Raw genomic sequence first — 15,381 nt, 5'->3', positions numbered from 1 at the left:
GGAGACTTGGTATGTCACCAAAGATACTCTCAAATTCCTACAGATGTACCATGGAGAACATTTTAACTGGTTGCAATACCATTTAGGGGAGGAGCTTAGGAGGATTAATGGTGCCAAACGGTGACTCCTTTGCTTGCATCTTTAATATCTCTATTTTTTCCTTTCAGGGTTCTTTTGAAGACCTTGACCTGGAGTTACACGCTGACTGCAGTTCTTTGTGGGAATGGGACCCGCTGTTGCAGTTTCACGATTGCCTGTTATTCGGCATGCCAAGGGCTCGACCTAAGAGCTTTGCTTGCCTTCAGAGGACCGAGTTTTCATGGCTCTGGAGATGGGGGGAATCGGAGGTCGGTGCCTCTGCAGAAGATCGGTGTGTCATTGGAGACGGAAAATCTCTGGCTGTGTGCCCAGAGACCCGAGATCTTTGGACACAGAGCTCAGAAAAAGCGACACAACAGACTTTTAACATCGTAAATCAGCGAGTCATTTAATATGTCTCCCCTCTTGCTGTGAAACAGAAACACTTCCTTCTACCTTATTAGGGAGAGATAGAGCCTGAGGTATGTGTAACACTGGGTGAACAAGTAGTCTTTCAGGTAACTGCAAGTCTGTGGCTTTGCTGTTGTTTTGCTCACGCTTGAGCGCTTGGTGGTGGGTGCTGATGCTTTTTTTTGCCAGTGAGGGAGGGGAGCTGGGAGGGACTTTGGGGTTCTAACATTTAACTGTCATTCATTCTTTAGGGACACTCCTCTGTTTTTCGTGGATGGTTGCAAAGAAAAAGCATTTCAGGATATATATTGTATACATTTCTCTGACATTAAATGTTCCTTTGAAACCTTTGAAAGCTTTGAAACCGTCGGTATGGAGGGGCCACTGCACAGGATCAGAAGAAATTGCAGAAAATTGTAAACTCAGCCAGCTTCATCATGGGCACTAGCCTCTCCAGCATCAAGGATATCTTCAAAAGGGAATGCCTCAGAAAGGACTCTTATTACCCAGGACATGCCCTCTTCACATTACTACCATTAAGGAGGAGGTACAAGAGCCAGAAGACACACATTCAATGTTTCTGGAACAGCTTCTTCCCCTCCACCATCAGATTTCTCAATGGACAATGAATCCATGAACACTACTGCTTTTTCCTCTGTTTTTGAACTACTTTTGTATTTGTATTTTTTATGTATATACTAGTTATTGTAATTTATAGTTTTTATTACTATGTATTGCAATGTACTACTGCCGCAAAAAATACATTTCACGACATATGCCAGTGATATTAAATTTGATACTAACTGATTTCTTGCCGATATTTTGAGTGTTTAAGAAAAAAAGAAATTATATGGTGTGAGTCACCTAGGGCATTTTTGTCACTTCAGAAACCTTGGTTAACTCTGCCTTATGGTGTTGTCCACCTGACTGTTAGTCCAGAGGTAGAAAATCGGAATTGGGAGATAGACCAAATTAGAAGTAGAAAAATAAATTGAAACTGTTTGCAGGTTCTTTTTGTAAAATATCGATTTAATTGGAATCGAGTGATTACTTTTGAATTACTTCAACAACGTAATTGCAAGAGACACTTAACTCATTTTAATTCATTCCTGGGATCTTGGTGTCTCAGGAAAGCCAGTGCTTCATTCATCCCTAGTTTCTCTCTGACAGGTGATGCAGTCTGTGGTGAACAATGCTGTTGTGATAGATATTTTAATTGATCCCAAAGGAAATTACAATGTCACAGTCACATTACAAGTGGATTGATACTGTATACAAATATTAGAAGAGAAGTAACAAAGAATAAAAAATAAGTTACCTCAAACAGTCTAACGGGGGTGGGGGGGGGGTATGTCTTCACTTCCCCGGCTATAGGTTGACTCATAGAGTCTAATGGCCAAAAGCATGAATGACCTCATATAGTGCTCTTTGGAGCAGTGCATTTGTCTTAGTCTACTACTAAAAGTGCTCCTCTGTTCAGCCAAGGTGACATGCAGAGGATGAGAAACATTTTCCAGAATTGCCAGGGTTTCTGTAGGGTCCTTTGTTCTACCACAGCCTCCAGTGTGTCCAGTTTGACTCCTGTAACAGAGCCAGCCTTTCTAATCAGTTTATTGAGTCTGTTGGCATCACCCGTGTTGATGCCATTGCCCCAGCACACCACCGCATAGAAGATTGTACCAACAAGAACAGACTGGTAGAACTTGTGAAGGAGATGCCTGCAAACTCCGAAGGACCTCATTCTCCTCGGGAAGTAGAGACATCTCTGGCCCTTCTTGTACACAGCCTCTGTGTTGGTGCTCCACTCAAGTCTGTCATCCAGGTGCATCCCCAATACTTGTAGATCCTCACCACATCCACATCCTCACCATCAATAGTAACAGGGAGCAGTGCGGGCTTGGTCTTCCTAAAGTCCACTACCATCTCCTTTGTCTTACTGATGTTGAGCTGCAGATGATTCAGCTTGCACCATTTGACAAAGTCCTCCACTAGGGCCTTGCATTCATCCTCCTGTCCTCCCTTTATACACCCAACTGTTGCTGAGTCATCAGAGAATTGCTGCAGATGATGTGACTCAGTGTTGTATCTAAAGTGTGAAGTATACAGGGTAAACAGGAAGGGAGCCAATACAGTCCCCTGTGGGGCCCCAGTGCTGCCTATAGCCATGTCTGACACACAGCTCTGAAGCCACACAAACTGTGGTCTGCCAGTCAGGTAGTCCATTATCCAGGATGCAATGGAAATACCAACCTGCATTGAACGGAGCTTTTCTCCCAGCAATGAGGCCTGTATGGTATTGAAGGCACTAGAACAGGGGTTCCCAACCTGGGGTGCGAGATGGAATTTCAGGGGGTGCGACAAAGAGTGGCTTGTGTGCTTGAGTGACAAGTCACGAGTCATCACTCAGCCATCTGCCAGTGTGCCTTGAGAAGTGGTAGTAATGTTTGTCCCAAGCACACTCCAGTCTCCCGCTGCCCAAGTGGAGAGAGACGTAAACTCACTCCAGTCTCCCGCTGTCCGAGTCAGCATTGAGGATTCTCATCAGTGTTACCTGGGAAGTTACACCTCAGAGTTGAGGAGTCTCATCAATTTACTGTTTACAATTTTTTTTCTGAATAAATTAGAATCTAATTGCTCAATTTATATTTGCATTTTATGCACTGAGTTAAAAGCTTATTTTTTTAAGTTCAATTTGTTCACCCACAGTATAGTATGTGGTTCAAAAATTAGAAATTAGACTTCTTCATCTTCAAATGTGATATTACTTTTGTAGGGGGTGCAAACATTAATCAAACATTTCCTAGGGGTGTGGGGCATAGAAAAGGTTGGGAACCACTGCACTAGAAAAATCAAAAAACATGATCCTCATGGTGCTGCACTGCTTATCAATTCCAATAGTTGATCCAGAATACACAAATCTGGAGATAACCATGGAAATCATTGGTGGCTACAATTACCTGGTATGGGGTTAAGTATGTTTAATTCAGTGGAAGGAAAAACAAAAGCATGTAAGTAACTCATACAAAGAAACAGCGATGGTGTCCAAGTCTTAGATGTGGTAGTATTTGTCTATGTTTGCAACTCCTTGCTCTTACTGATGGGGGTTGAAAGTTCTGAAGGTACTACAGTGCAGTTTATTTTCTATTGTACTGTAACTAGCAAATGTCTTTGTGCCTGCAGCTTCTCATAATGCCTCTGAATTAAAGGGTTGTGCTTGAATTTGAGTATGTTTTTATATGGTAGCTAGGTTACAGAGCATAGTTTCATGTGCCAACATGAAGAACTACTGGAGATATGAAAGATTTATGTTTATGTTATCATACAGTATTTCCACATCATTATAGTATCTTATGGTATAAAAGGAGATCCAAAGTCTATGCTGGCTCACAGAGCAATCCCATTCCTTGTACCTATTCTTTCAAGGTTCTCTGCATATGTTTATATATGCTAATTGATTGATAAGTTTGTGGTAAAGGAAAATAAAGTGGCGGTAAACAATGTACAGGTAATTAGTTTATTATTGTCGAGGTGCTGAGATACAGGGAAATGCTTTTGTTTGCATTGTCATCCAGACAGATCATTCCATCTGTAAATACACTGAGGGAGTATAAATGGAAGAGAAAGCAGAGTACAGTTACAGAGAAAGTGCAGAGCAGCTTGTCAAATAAAGTGCAAAGGCCACAGCGAGGCAGATCAGGAGATCATCTTTTTAGTATGAGAGGTCCATTCAAGAATCTTATATCAGCAGGATAGAAGCTGTCCTTGAGCCTGGTATATATTCTCAAGCCTTTATATCTTCTGCCTGATGGAAGTGGGGAGAATAATTTTCGCCTAGCTCTATATTCTGAACAAAAAATAGAATGGAAGCATCTGGGATCAGGCCTCACCTCACATGGTTATCTGTTGCACTTTTCTTCCTCCTTCTTTCCATCTCTATCCATGATGAGGTATCCTTTAGCTTCAGACTGTCACCATCTGTGTTTCACAACCCAATCTTTGCCACTTTGAGAACTCAATCTCTGCCACTTTGAGAACTCAATCTCAGGCTGGATGCAAGGTTGAGGCTAGGAAATTGGCTGTGATGTCATCTCCTGTCATACTTAGGACCTCTGGATCCTTCAATAAAGTATAAACCTTTTGGTGGTGGGGGTTCTGACAATTGGTTAATACCACTCTCACAACTCCATCCCATCAAGAAGAAAACTATTATGCTATTATGTACTATGTGCTGAGGCAATAAGTGAGAGTCTGATTTCAATTCCATTTCCTTGCTGCAATGGGTTATTCACCCAGTCATGATGTGCGTTGGCAATATTGGAACCCAAATGAGGAGAAAAGACAGACTCTCATGTAGAGACAGCAATGAGAGTTGATGGATCGCAAGACCCTGCAGCGGATAGTGAGGTCAGCTGAGAAGATCATCGGGGTCTCTCTTCCCGCTGTCACGGACATTTACACTATACACTGCATCCGCAAAGGAAACAGCATTATGAAGGACCCCACGCACCCCTCATACAATCTCTTCTCCCTCCTGCCGTCTGGGAAAAGGCTCCGAAGCATTTGGGCTCTCACGGCCAGACTATTCTATGTAACAGTTCCTTCCCCCAAGCTATCAGATTCCTCAATACCCGAAGCCTGGACTAAGACCTTGCCTTATTGTCCTGTTTGTTATTTATTGTAATGCCTGCACTGTTTTGTGCACTTTATGTAGTCCTGTGTAGGTCTGTAGTCTAGTGTAGCTTTCTCTGTGTTGTTTTTTTTTAATGTAGTTCAGTCTAGTTTTTGTACTGTGTCATGTAACACCATGGTCCTGAAAAACGTTGTCTCATTTTTACTATGCACTGTACTAGCAGTTATAGTCGAAATGACAATAAAAGTGACTTGACTTGACTTTATGATAATTCCAAAAGAACATCAGTGGCTCAGCCAAGTGACACCAAAGTAACATTCTCAAAACTAAAGTTCAAAGTAAAATTTATTATCAGAGTACGTACATGTCACCACATACAACCCGGAGATTCTTTTTCTGTGGGCATACTCAGCAAATCTATAGAATAGTAACTGTAAACAGGATTAGTGAAAGATCAAGTAGAGCAAGGAAGGCAACAAACTATATAAATGCAAATATAAATAAAAATGCAATAAATAATGAGGGCATGAAATAACAAGGTGGAAGTCCTTAAAGGGAGATCATTTGTTGTGGAACATTTCAGTAGATGAGTGTAGTTATCCTGTTTTGTTCAAGAGCCTGATGGCTGAAAGGTAGTGACTGTTCTTGAACCTGGTGGTGTGAGTCCTGAGGCACTTGTACCTTCTACCTGGTGGCAGCAGCGAGACAAGAGCATGGCCTGGAGGGTGAGGATCTTTGATGGTGGATGCTGCTTTTCTACGGCAATGTTACATGTAGATGTGCTCAATGGTTGGGAGGGTTTTACCCGTGATGTACTGGGCTAACCCCACTACATTTTGTCGGATTTTCCACTCAAGGGCATTGGTGTTCCCATACCAGGCTGTAATGCAACCAGTCAGCACACTTTCCACCAACATCTATAGAAGTTTGTTAAGGTTTTTCATGACATGCCAAATCTCTGCAGGTCCCTTAAGGAAGCAGAGGTGTTGTCGTGCTTTCTTCGCGATTATATTTATATGATGGGTCCAGGATAGGTCCTCTGAGATAGTGACACCCAGGAATTTAAAGTTACTGACCCTCTTCACCTCTGATGCTCTGATGATTACTGGGTCATGGACCCCTGGTTTCCCTTTCCTGAAGTCTACAATCAGTTCCTTGGTCTTGCTGGCATTGAGTGAGAGGTTGTTATTATGACAGCACTCAGCCAAATTTTCAATCTTCCTCCTGTATTCTGATTCGTCATCACCTATGATTCCACCCATAACAGTGGCATCACCAGCAAACTTGAATATGGTGTTGGAGCTGGACTTAGCCACACAGTCCAGGAACACACGATTAGCACAAATCCAATGTCTGCTTAAATAATACAAATCACACAGAATCTCCAAGCCTTTTAAATGAAGTTTAACAAACTTAAAAAGAAAGCACCGGGAGACCGCATTACAAAGAGCAAGTCACTTGAGAAGAAACACAAGGAAAGCTAAATGTTTACCGACTCGTTAAACAACAATTAACCAGTTCAGGTGCTCTAAAAACATGGGAGCCCTGCACAAGCCCAAGAGGTCATTACATTCATCAAGCTTTCATTTCCAACAGCTGCAACACAGGCTGCATAGGAAAAAGAGGACCCAATGCTGAGAACTATGAAGGAATTGTCTTGGCACTAAAGATCCAGAAGACGAAGATCCTTGACCAGCTTACCCTCACCACACAACACCATCCTGATAAATGAGGTGCATGAAAAGATCTGAGAAACCCTGAGCCAGTTTCAATATTTTGGGAGGGTAGAGATTGAAGATGAGATTCACCACCACCTCTGGTGCTCCAGCAGAACCTCCTGTGAAAGAATGCCTGGACCTCTTTCCCAGCACTAAGCTGCATTGATTTCACCTTCCTGCATGCCTAGGCAAACTACAGCGGGCACCTTGGGAGAAGAACCCCTAGGGCTGAAGTGATAAAATGGTCAAACCCACTCTCAGGATAGGCCCTTGCATCAAGGCTCAGATCTCAGCTAACTGCAGCGGAAGAGTCTGCACGCCTTAGACTAAACTCTAAAAACTGTGATTTTGCTTTAAGAGTTTCCAGAAGGTCATGGAAATCCTTCTAGCAGATTCTCAAAGTCTTCTTGGGAAGGTATAATATCCTCATTGATTCATTAGAATCCCTATCATGTGACATCACAAGAAGGAGCATCTGACAAGAGACCATTTACCCCAGTAATCCGGGATGAACACAGAGCGCACTTGGAGAGATGTGCAGACAATGCATGGTTGTTTAGCCCATCCACTGCTAGGTCAAGCATCACTTGGCCCACCTGCAGCAGGGTCTACAGTTTCCACTTTGGGCTCATCAGACCCCTTGGAGCTACAATACCCTGAAGAAAGCAAGTCATCTTTGATCCCAAGGGACTGTCTAAGAAGCAGCAGCCTGCGTGGTTCCAGGGCAGAAGGAAACGATGGAAAGATGTGCTGTGTCAATTCATATAAATTCTGTCTACTTACAAAGGAATCAGTCTTACAACAAAAGGAAAGTTGTCTTTTATGTAGCTTTTCTTTTTAATATAGAATTATAATCAACTTCTAAATATTATAAGCCTTTACTTTGCATTAAAGCTCAATGTGCGGAGTCAGTTGATCCAAAACAAAAAATCAAGAGCGTTGGAAGAACTCAGCCAATCGAGCAGCACCTGTGGAAAGGGAAATCTGTCCAAGGTTTGGGTCAGTGACCTTTCCTCAACAATTTCCTCTTCTAACATTTCTGCTTTTGTTTCAGATTCTAACATAAGTAATTTGATTTGTTTTCCTTCAGTCTGTCTGATCTAGGCTTTGGTAAAGATAGTAGCTTTTAATTAAACACTGGTCTGTTTAATGGACGCCACATTCCAAAGAGTTCATTTTACAAAGTACTGCTGAAGCAACTGCTTCCTAATCTTGCTTTGTTCTGACTGACTTGCCTTTCAGGATAACGCCATAGCCACTGGAGCTTCATTTGATGTTGTAATGAAATATCGCGACCATTTCAATTCTCACTCCTTTATGTGGTGCCTCCTGTTAGTAACTGTAAAGCTAAAAGACTCCAGCGAGGCATACAAATTCATGATTGTGCGTGTAAACTTATGATTTCCATGACATCCTTTTATTTTTTATTATTTATATAATTTTAGTTTAGTCATGTAGGAATGTTTCTCAAATCAAACAGTGCCACAAGGTGGCACTCAAATGAAGTTAAAATGCACATATACACAAGTTTCTTTGCATTCAGTTTTCTTAAGTTGTGTACGACATAATCAGCCTGGATGGCAAGCAAACAAAGTTTTTCACTACATCAGGGAAGAAGTTTTATTAATTTTTGAAGTGAAAATTAATGTTTCAAAGAAGTTACTAATATTAGAATGCCTTAAATATTTAAGATGGAGGCCAGTCATGCCATGACAGTTTTAAGTTAATTCACATGGTTCTAGCCCAACATTTATGTTGGTTAGTGGCAGCATAAACTGTTTCAGAACCATTTAATAAAAAAAGGCTTTATGGTCAGTTCACATTAAGTACCATTTCTGAGCATGCAAGCATGTATAATAAAACCAGTTGTGCCCCATTGTCCATAAAGCAAAATTGTAACTGCAACTGCCTACTGCTTTTACTCTTGTGTAATATGTCGTATATTAAATATTGTTATACTATATTTAATATGTGTCTGAGTGTGGAACAAAAATGGCATCAGTTGTCAAATATGCCATCCAAATTTGCAATCTACTCAAAATGCAAATTAAACTTGAGTTTAAATATACTTTGATCTCTTGTGTTTATATCTCAATCTTTGATCTTTTGTTTTCAGAAGAACATTAGCAGGATGCTGATTTGCTGCTTTTCTGAGCAAAGTGAGAAGCGGTAAGGATTAGCTGATCTAGACAAAAGAAGAAAGCAAAAGAAAGTGGCAGAGACCTTCAACTCTCAATAAAACAGAGAATGCAGGGATTTAGGGGTTAACTTGTCCTTTATCAGTTTTGTCAAGTAGACTTCTTAAATTTCAAAAATAAATGTTATTCATAATAAAAATATATACAAAAAAGAAAATGCAAAAAGTTTGATACTCATGTTCAGTATATTTCGTATGTTCAGTACATACAGAACAAATTTCAGTGTGCTTGGGCACCACGGTTAGTGCAAACTATTACAGTTCCAGTGTTCGGATTTCAGTTCCGGCGCCATTCTCTAAGGAGTCTCTGTGCATCCTCCCAGTGGAATGCGTGGGTTTTCCTTGGGTGCTCCAATTTCCTCCCACAGTCCAGAAAGGTACCAGTAGGTCATTGTAAATTGTCTCATGATTAGGCTAGGATTAATTGGGGTTGTGGGGTTGCTGGGGTGGCATGGCTTGAAGGGATGGAAGTGCCTACTCCGCGCTGTATTGCTAAATAAATAAAAAATACAGAGTACTCTGTAAGTGTAAACATTTTTTAAAAGAAAAGCTAACACAGCACAGCACCATGCCACCTTGGAGTGATACATCATTTTCATTGTTTGAGGGGCTTCCCCACACAACTCTGCCCCTCTATTTGTGGTGGCAAAAGAAGCTTAGGCTCTGGTCCTTACCTCAGATACTTTCAAATCTCTTACTATCTTTCCTTTCGGTTAGTCCTGACGAAAGGTCTCGGCCCAAAACGTCGACATCGCTTCTCCCTATAGATGCTGCCTATCCTGCTGTGTTCTACCAGCATTTTGTGTGTGTTGTTCTCAGATACTTAACAATGGTTTCAGTGCATCCCACTGCACAGTGGCCTTCCCTTATAGGCATCTCGCTGTGTTGGAAGTCCAACAAGTTTCGGACAGACCAAAAGGCGCCCTTCAAAAATTCAAAGTTTGAAGCAAATTTATTATTAATGTCCACATACGTCACCATAAACTACCCTGAGATTCATTTTCTTGTGGCATTCCCAGTAACTATAACCAAGAAAACAGTAGAATCAATGAAAAACTGCACTCAACAAAGATGGGCAAATAACCAATGTGCACAAGACAACAAATTGTACAAATACAAAAAAGGAAAAAAAGAAAAAAGAAAAAAAATTAATAAATAAGTAATAAATATTGAGACCATGAGCTGAAGAGTCCTTAAAATTGGGTGCATTGGTTGTGGAGTCAGGGTGAGTGAAGTTATCCACTCAGGGGCTCGATGGTTGAGGGGTAATAACTGTTTCTGAACCTATTGGTGTGGGACCTAAGGCTCCTGCACTTTCTTCCTGATGGCAGCAGCATGAAGAGAGCATGGCCTGGACGGTGGAGGTCCTTGATAATGAATGCTCCTTTCCTGCAACAGTGCTCCTTGTTGATGTGATCAATGATGGGGAGGGCTTTACCTGTGATGGACTGGGCTCTATCCACTACTTTTTGTAGGCTTTTCCGTTCAAGGGCATTGGTGTTTCCATACCAGGCTGTGATGCAACCAGTCAATACTCGATCACACACCTATAGAAATTTGTCAAACTATTAGATGACATGGCAAATCTTCACAAATGTCTAAGGAAGTAGAGGCACTGCCATGTTGTCTTTGGAATGGCACTTACTTGCTGGACTCAGGACAGATCCTCTAAAATGATAACACTGAGGAATTTAAAGTTAATGATCCTCTCCACCTCTGATCCCCCCGATGAAGACTGGGTCATGGACCTCTGGTTTCTTCCATTTGTAGTCAATAATCAGCTCTTTGGTCTTGCTGACATTGAGTGAGAGGTTGTTGTTCTGGCACCGTTCAGCCAGATTTTCAATCTCCCTCCTATATGCTGATTCATCATCATTTTTGATTCAGCCAACTACAGTGGTGTCATCGGGAAGCTTAATATGGCATTGGAGCTATAATTAGTCATGTATAAAGTGAGTAGAGCAGGGGGTAAGCACACAGCCTTGTGGGGCACCTCTGCTGATGGGGATTGTGGAGGATTTGAATTTGCCAATCTGAACTGACTGTGGTCTGCAAGTGAAGAAATCAAGGATCCAGTTGCATAAGGAGGCCCCTTCACTAAGTTGATGACCTTCCAGTAGCACTTGCTGTCTGTCTCGGTGTGTGTCCCTGGGAATAGTCTGTAGATCAGCAAGTCCTCTTATACGCAGCTGAGGCGAGAACCAGGACACAGATCCTTGCATCCCTCTTCACTCCCTCTTAGCAAATCTGCAGTCTGAAAAGAGGTGGACCATCTCTTCCCCACCACAGCCGTCCCGAGGGCAGCGTGAATTAGGGGTGATATGTTGTCTATAGAGGAAGGGTGTAACAGGAAGGGTTCCTCTCACTGTCATCTCTGTAAGGTCTTGGTGCTTGTTGGTGAGATCTTATGATGACACATTCTGCCAGATGGTTTGGAATAAACATTGGCATATTGGAACCTTGGCAATTGTGGTACTAATTCCACTAATTTTGAAAAGTGACTATTTTCCTTGAAGTTCTTCCAATTTTTAACTGCACATCTCCAGAAACAGAATCTGCTGTAAACTGGTTGATATTAAAGCATTGGCATTTGGATATTCAGTGGAACAGCATTTTATTCTCCAGAGTGCAAATAAAAATCATTTCATTTCTAGAGTGCAAAGCTATTAATTCCTATCACCTGGAAACCTGACCATTGGTCAGCCTTGGACTCTGATGGTACTTCAGTTCCAGTGGTGCCTGGGGTGAATTACCAGCGTGGCCCCCAGCCCCCCGCCAATATTACTGCCATACCATCCGCGCTCCAATTTTGTGGGTAGAACAAAGAAGTACAATAGAATCAATGAAAAACTACGCACAAAAACAGACAAGCCAGCAATGTGCAAAAGAGACAAACTGTGCAAATACAAAACAAACAACTAATAAGTAAATAAACAATGCAAACAAGCAAATAGCTCAAATGAGCATCGCTTCAAATAGTAACATAGAAACAGCAATCTGTTGGTCTCTCTCTCTCGCTGTGGAAAGGGTGAAGCCTTTTCTGTCCCTTGTTAGTGTGAAAGAGAGCCTGTGGCATGTCAAAGTGCGGGGTTATGGACTGTAGTTTTTTGTTGGACTGCAGATCACGGGCTCACTGGGGGCGGTGGGCGCTGATGCCTCCTGCTAGAACAGGAGAGGAGATGATTGATCCTTTGCTGTAGCACGGTCCGGTCTGTGAACTCCAGACTCCGGGTCTTCTGGCTGTCCGTTGTTTCAGTTGGGCTTAATCACAGGCACCTGATTCTCATATTGGGGCTGGAATATAGGTGGCCCTGGGTTCAAGTGTGGTTGCTGGTTTGTCTTGTTTGTATCCTGTCCTTGCTTCTCTGGGGTAAGTCAGGCTGTTCTTGCTGTTACCCTATGGTGGGATCTGTCCTTGCCTCTGTTGGGTAAGTCAGGCTGTCTTTGCTGTTACCCTGAGGCTGGACTGTTCCCTTCCTTCCCTCTGAAACCTGGCCTGAAACCTTGCTGGTGACCCATGCCTGAAGCCTTGCTGGCTATCTTGCCTGTATTGCTGTCAAGTTCAGCTGCTGGAGTGAGACTGGAGCCTTGCCACGCCAACAGGAGGAGCTATCTATTGTTGAGCTTGGAACTGTCTCTTTGTGTCCCTGTGTTTAGTGTCTGTGTATGAGTCCTGGCCCTATGTCCTGTTCCCAAGGAGGGGTCCTGACTCTGTGTAAAGCCCTGGCCCTATGTCCTGTTCCCAAGGAGGGGTCCTGACTCTGTGTAAAGCCCTGGCCCTATGTCCTGTTCCCAAGGAGGGGTCCTGACTCTGTGTAAAGCCCTGGCCCTATGTCCTGTTCCCAAGTAGGGGTCCTGACTCTGTGTAAAGCCCTGGCCCTATGTCCTGTTCCCAAGGAGGGGACCCGGCTCAGTGTTCCCGTGCTCCAGTCCAAGGCTCGGCGTTCCTGTGCTCCAGTCCTAGGCTCCGAGGAGGTTCCAGTCTGTGTCCAAGTCCAAGTCATAGCCTAGGCCCTGAGTCCAAGTCCAGGGCCTGTGTCTGTGTCCAGCTATGCCTCTCCCTGCTTCTGCTTTGCTCTCCCTCAACCTAGGCTCTGTGTTCCTGCTCTCCCTCGATCAAGACCAAGTCTGAGCTTCATGTCCTTGGCCAGCCCTGGAGTCCCGTGTCCTGACCCCATGTCCAGTCCTGTTGCCTTGCCACATCCAGTCCTCGCCTGGATTCAGAGTCCGAGCCCGAGTCAAGACCCAGGTTCCGGGTCCCTGTCCAGTCTCTGGCTCAGAGTCCTTGTCCAGGTTCCTAGTTCCTATTTCCCAGTACCTAGTTCCTTGTCCAACTCCCACTTTCTTACTCTAGTCCCAGCCCATGCCCTATCTCCTAGTCTCATCCAGGGCCTGTGTCTTGTCCAGTGTTGTTTCTTCCCCACTTCCCTTGCTTTCTTGATACACTGAGTCCTCTCCCTAGTACCTCTGTCTGTGTCTTGCATTTGGGTCTGTTTCCATTGCCCAACTTATGACATGCTGCTGCTTGTGTGAGGAGCTCTTTGGGGTTCTAATGTTTTTCTGTCATTCATTTTTTGGGGTTCTCTTCTGCTTCATGAATGGCTGTGAAGAGAATTCTCTGATACTAAATAGAACTATTGAATCATTGAACAATACTGAGAAAAAGGAGTTGAAGTCCTTGAAAGCAAGTCCATAGGTTATGTTCAGTGATCAGTTTATTGAGATGAGTGAAGATGTCCATGCTGGTTCAGGAGCCTGATGGTTGAAGGGCAATAACTGTTCCTGAACCTGGTGGTGTAGGACCTAAGGATCCTGCATGTCCTTCCTGATGGCATCAGTGGGAAGAGAGCATGGCCTGGATGGTGGAGATCCTCCAGATGGACGCTGCTTTCTTGTGGCAGTGCTCCTTGTAGATGTGCTCAGTGGTGGAGAGGGATTTTCCTGTGATGGACTGGGCTGTATCCACTACTTTTTGTAGGCTTTTCTGATCTTGTGCAATCAGTCAGGATACTCTCCACTGTGCATTTGTAGAATTTTGTCAAAGTTTCAGATAATCAGATCTAAAATGAGTAAAGCAACCGGAGAAAGACCTCTGACTAAATAGGTGGCATTCATGGAAAGAGGAAGGTGACTGTAGAGAACATCAGTGCCCGCCTCTTGAACTATCTACTGGAGGCAATTATTCCTTCCAGGTGTGAATGCAAAGGACACATTTACCAAAGTAGAAGGTTTCTCATTTTTCCTGCAGAACCTATCTTCTTGACTATGACAATGTTGCAAATTGGCACATATATCAACATGGACAGACTGCAAGCAATTCCTAAACCTGTGACTTGATGTTGGTTTAGCATGTAAACAAGAAGTAAGGTCAAATACAGGATCACCCTCACTTTCAGAACCTCTGCCTCAGGATCCTTCAAAGGGAGTGCTCACACCCAGACAAGCATCTCATGGGCAAAAAACTTCCAGTTGTCCCTCTTTGTGCAAGGGAGCTGCCTTTCCCCTGTTGTATCTGTTTTTCAGAAGCCTGTTGAGGTTCATCTGCCCTGAGTGATGTCACTGCCAAACACTCCCCACCATTGAAATTCTACACACTCCCTGTCAACACACTGCAGTTTTCCTTGAAGTGACGATGGATGTTGGTAAGTGCAATGTGGAAGATGTAATCAGCTTACCTAAAAAATCTTCTTTTGTCGTGAGTGGAGATAGAAAGGAGATTATGCAGTATTACATGGGAGCCAAAAGTCTGATTTGACTTCATTTTTGTGGCTGATGCAGTATCAGGGCCTCGGCTTAAACATTGGGGAAACCCTGATGTTGAACCACTCTGAAAGCTGTTGCAGCTGGCAAATTTTTTATTTAATTAAATCCAATATTCAGCAACATTTAAAAGCTAATAGATTCAAGTTTTTTAAATGGGCAATGAATTATCAATGTCAAAAACACTTAAAATATAAACTAAGGAAAAATAATTAAAAAGGAGGAACTTGCTACCCTTTTGCTTCCCAATGTAAAACTACTAAATCCTCTTTGAAATCAATGGAGGCTTCAATTTAGACTTAGCACAGAATCAAAGTGGCAAAGAGGCAATGCACTTGATGGTGCGCGCACAGAAATTTTGGATTTAACGCAGCATAAATAGCTTAATAGTTCTGTCCAAAACCATAGCATTAGCCAGGAAATTGTGGTTCTATATGCAACTACTGAGTTATCTATACTGTATATTGCAACTTCACTATTTGTGTGAAGTTGCAATATATAAAGTTTGTTATAAGAAGTTATGACTGAATGGAATATTTAAACAGAGGCATGATTGACACTGCAGTCAGTTTTATTTGTGTGTATTC

At 42.8% G+C, this 15,381-nt stretch overlaps 1 protein-coding gene across 1 annotated transcript in view; it reads left to right on the top strand.

Annotated features, from left to right (window-relative positions):
- The window catches only part of tmem101 (transmembrane protein 101), a 70,656-nt gene extending 70,463 nt beyond the window's left edge, over positions 1–193 (top strand). Inside the window, exon 5 of the mRNA XM_073071628.1 lies at positions 168–193. Within this exon, the coding sequence (XP_072927729.1) occupies positions 168–178 (11 nt within the window). The 3' untranslated portion in view covers positions 179–193. The remainder of the gene's footprint in view (positions 1–167) is intronic.
- The last annotated feature ends 15,188 nt before the right edge of the window (positions 194–15,381 follow it).

This window comes from Hemitrygon akajei, chromosome 18 (assembly GCF_048418815.1).
Source record: "Hemitrygon akajei chromosome 18, sHemAka1.3, whole genome shotgun sequence".
Taxonomy (NCBI): domain Eukaryota; kingdom Metazoa; phylum Chordata; class Chondrichthyes; order Myliobatiformes; family Dasyatidae; genus Hemitrygon; species Hemitrygon akajei.
This window is presented reverse-complemented; position numbering and strand designations above follow the sequence as displayed.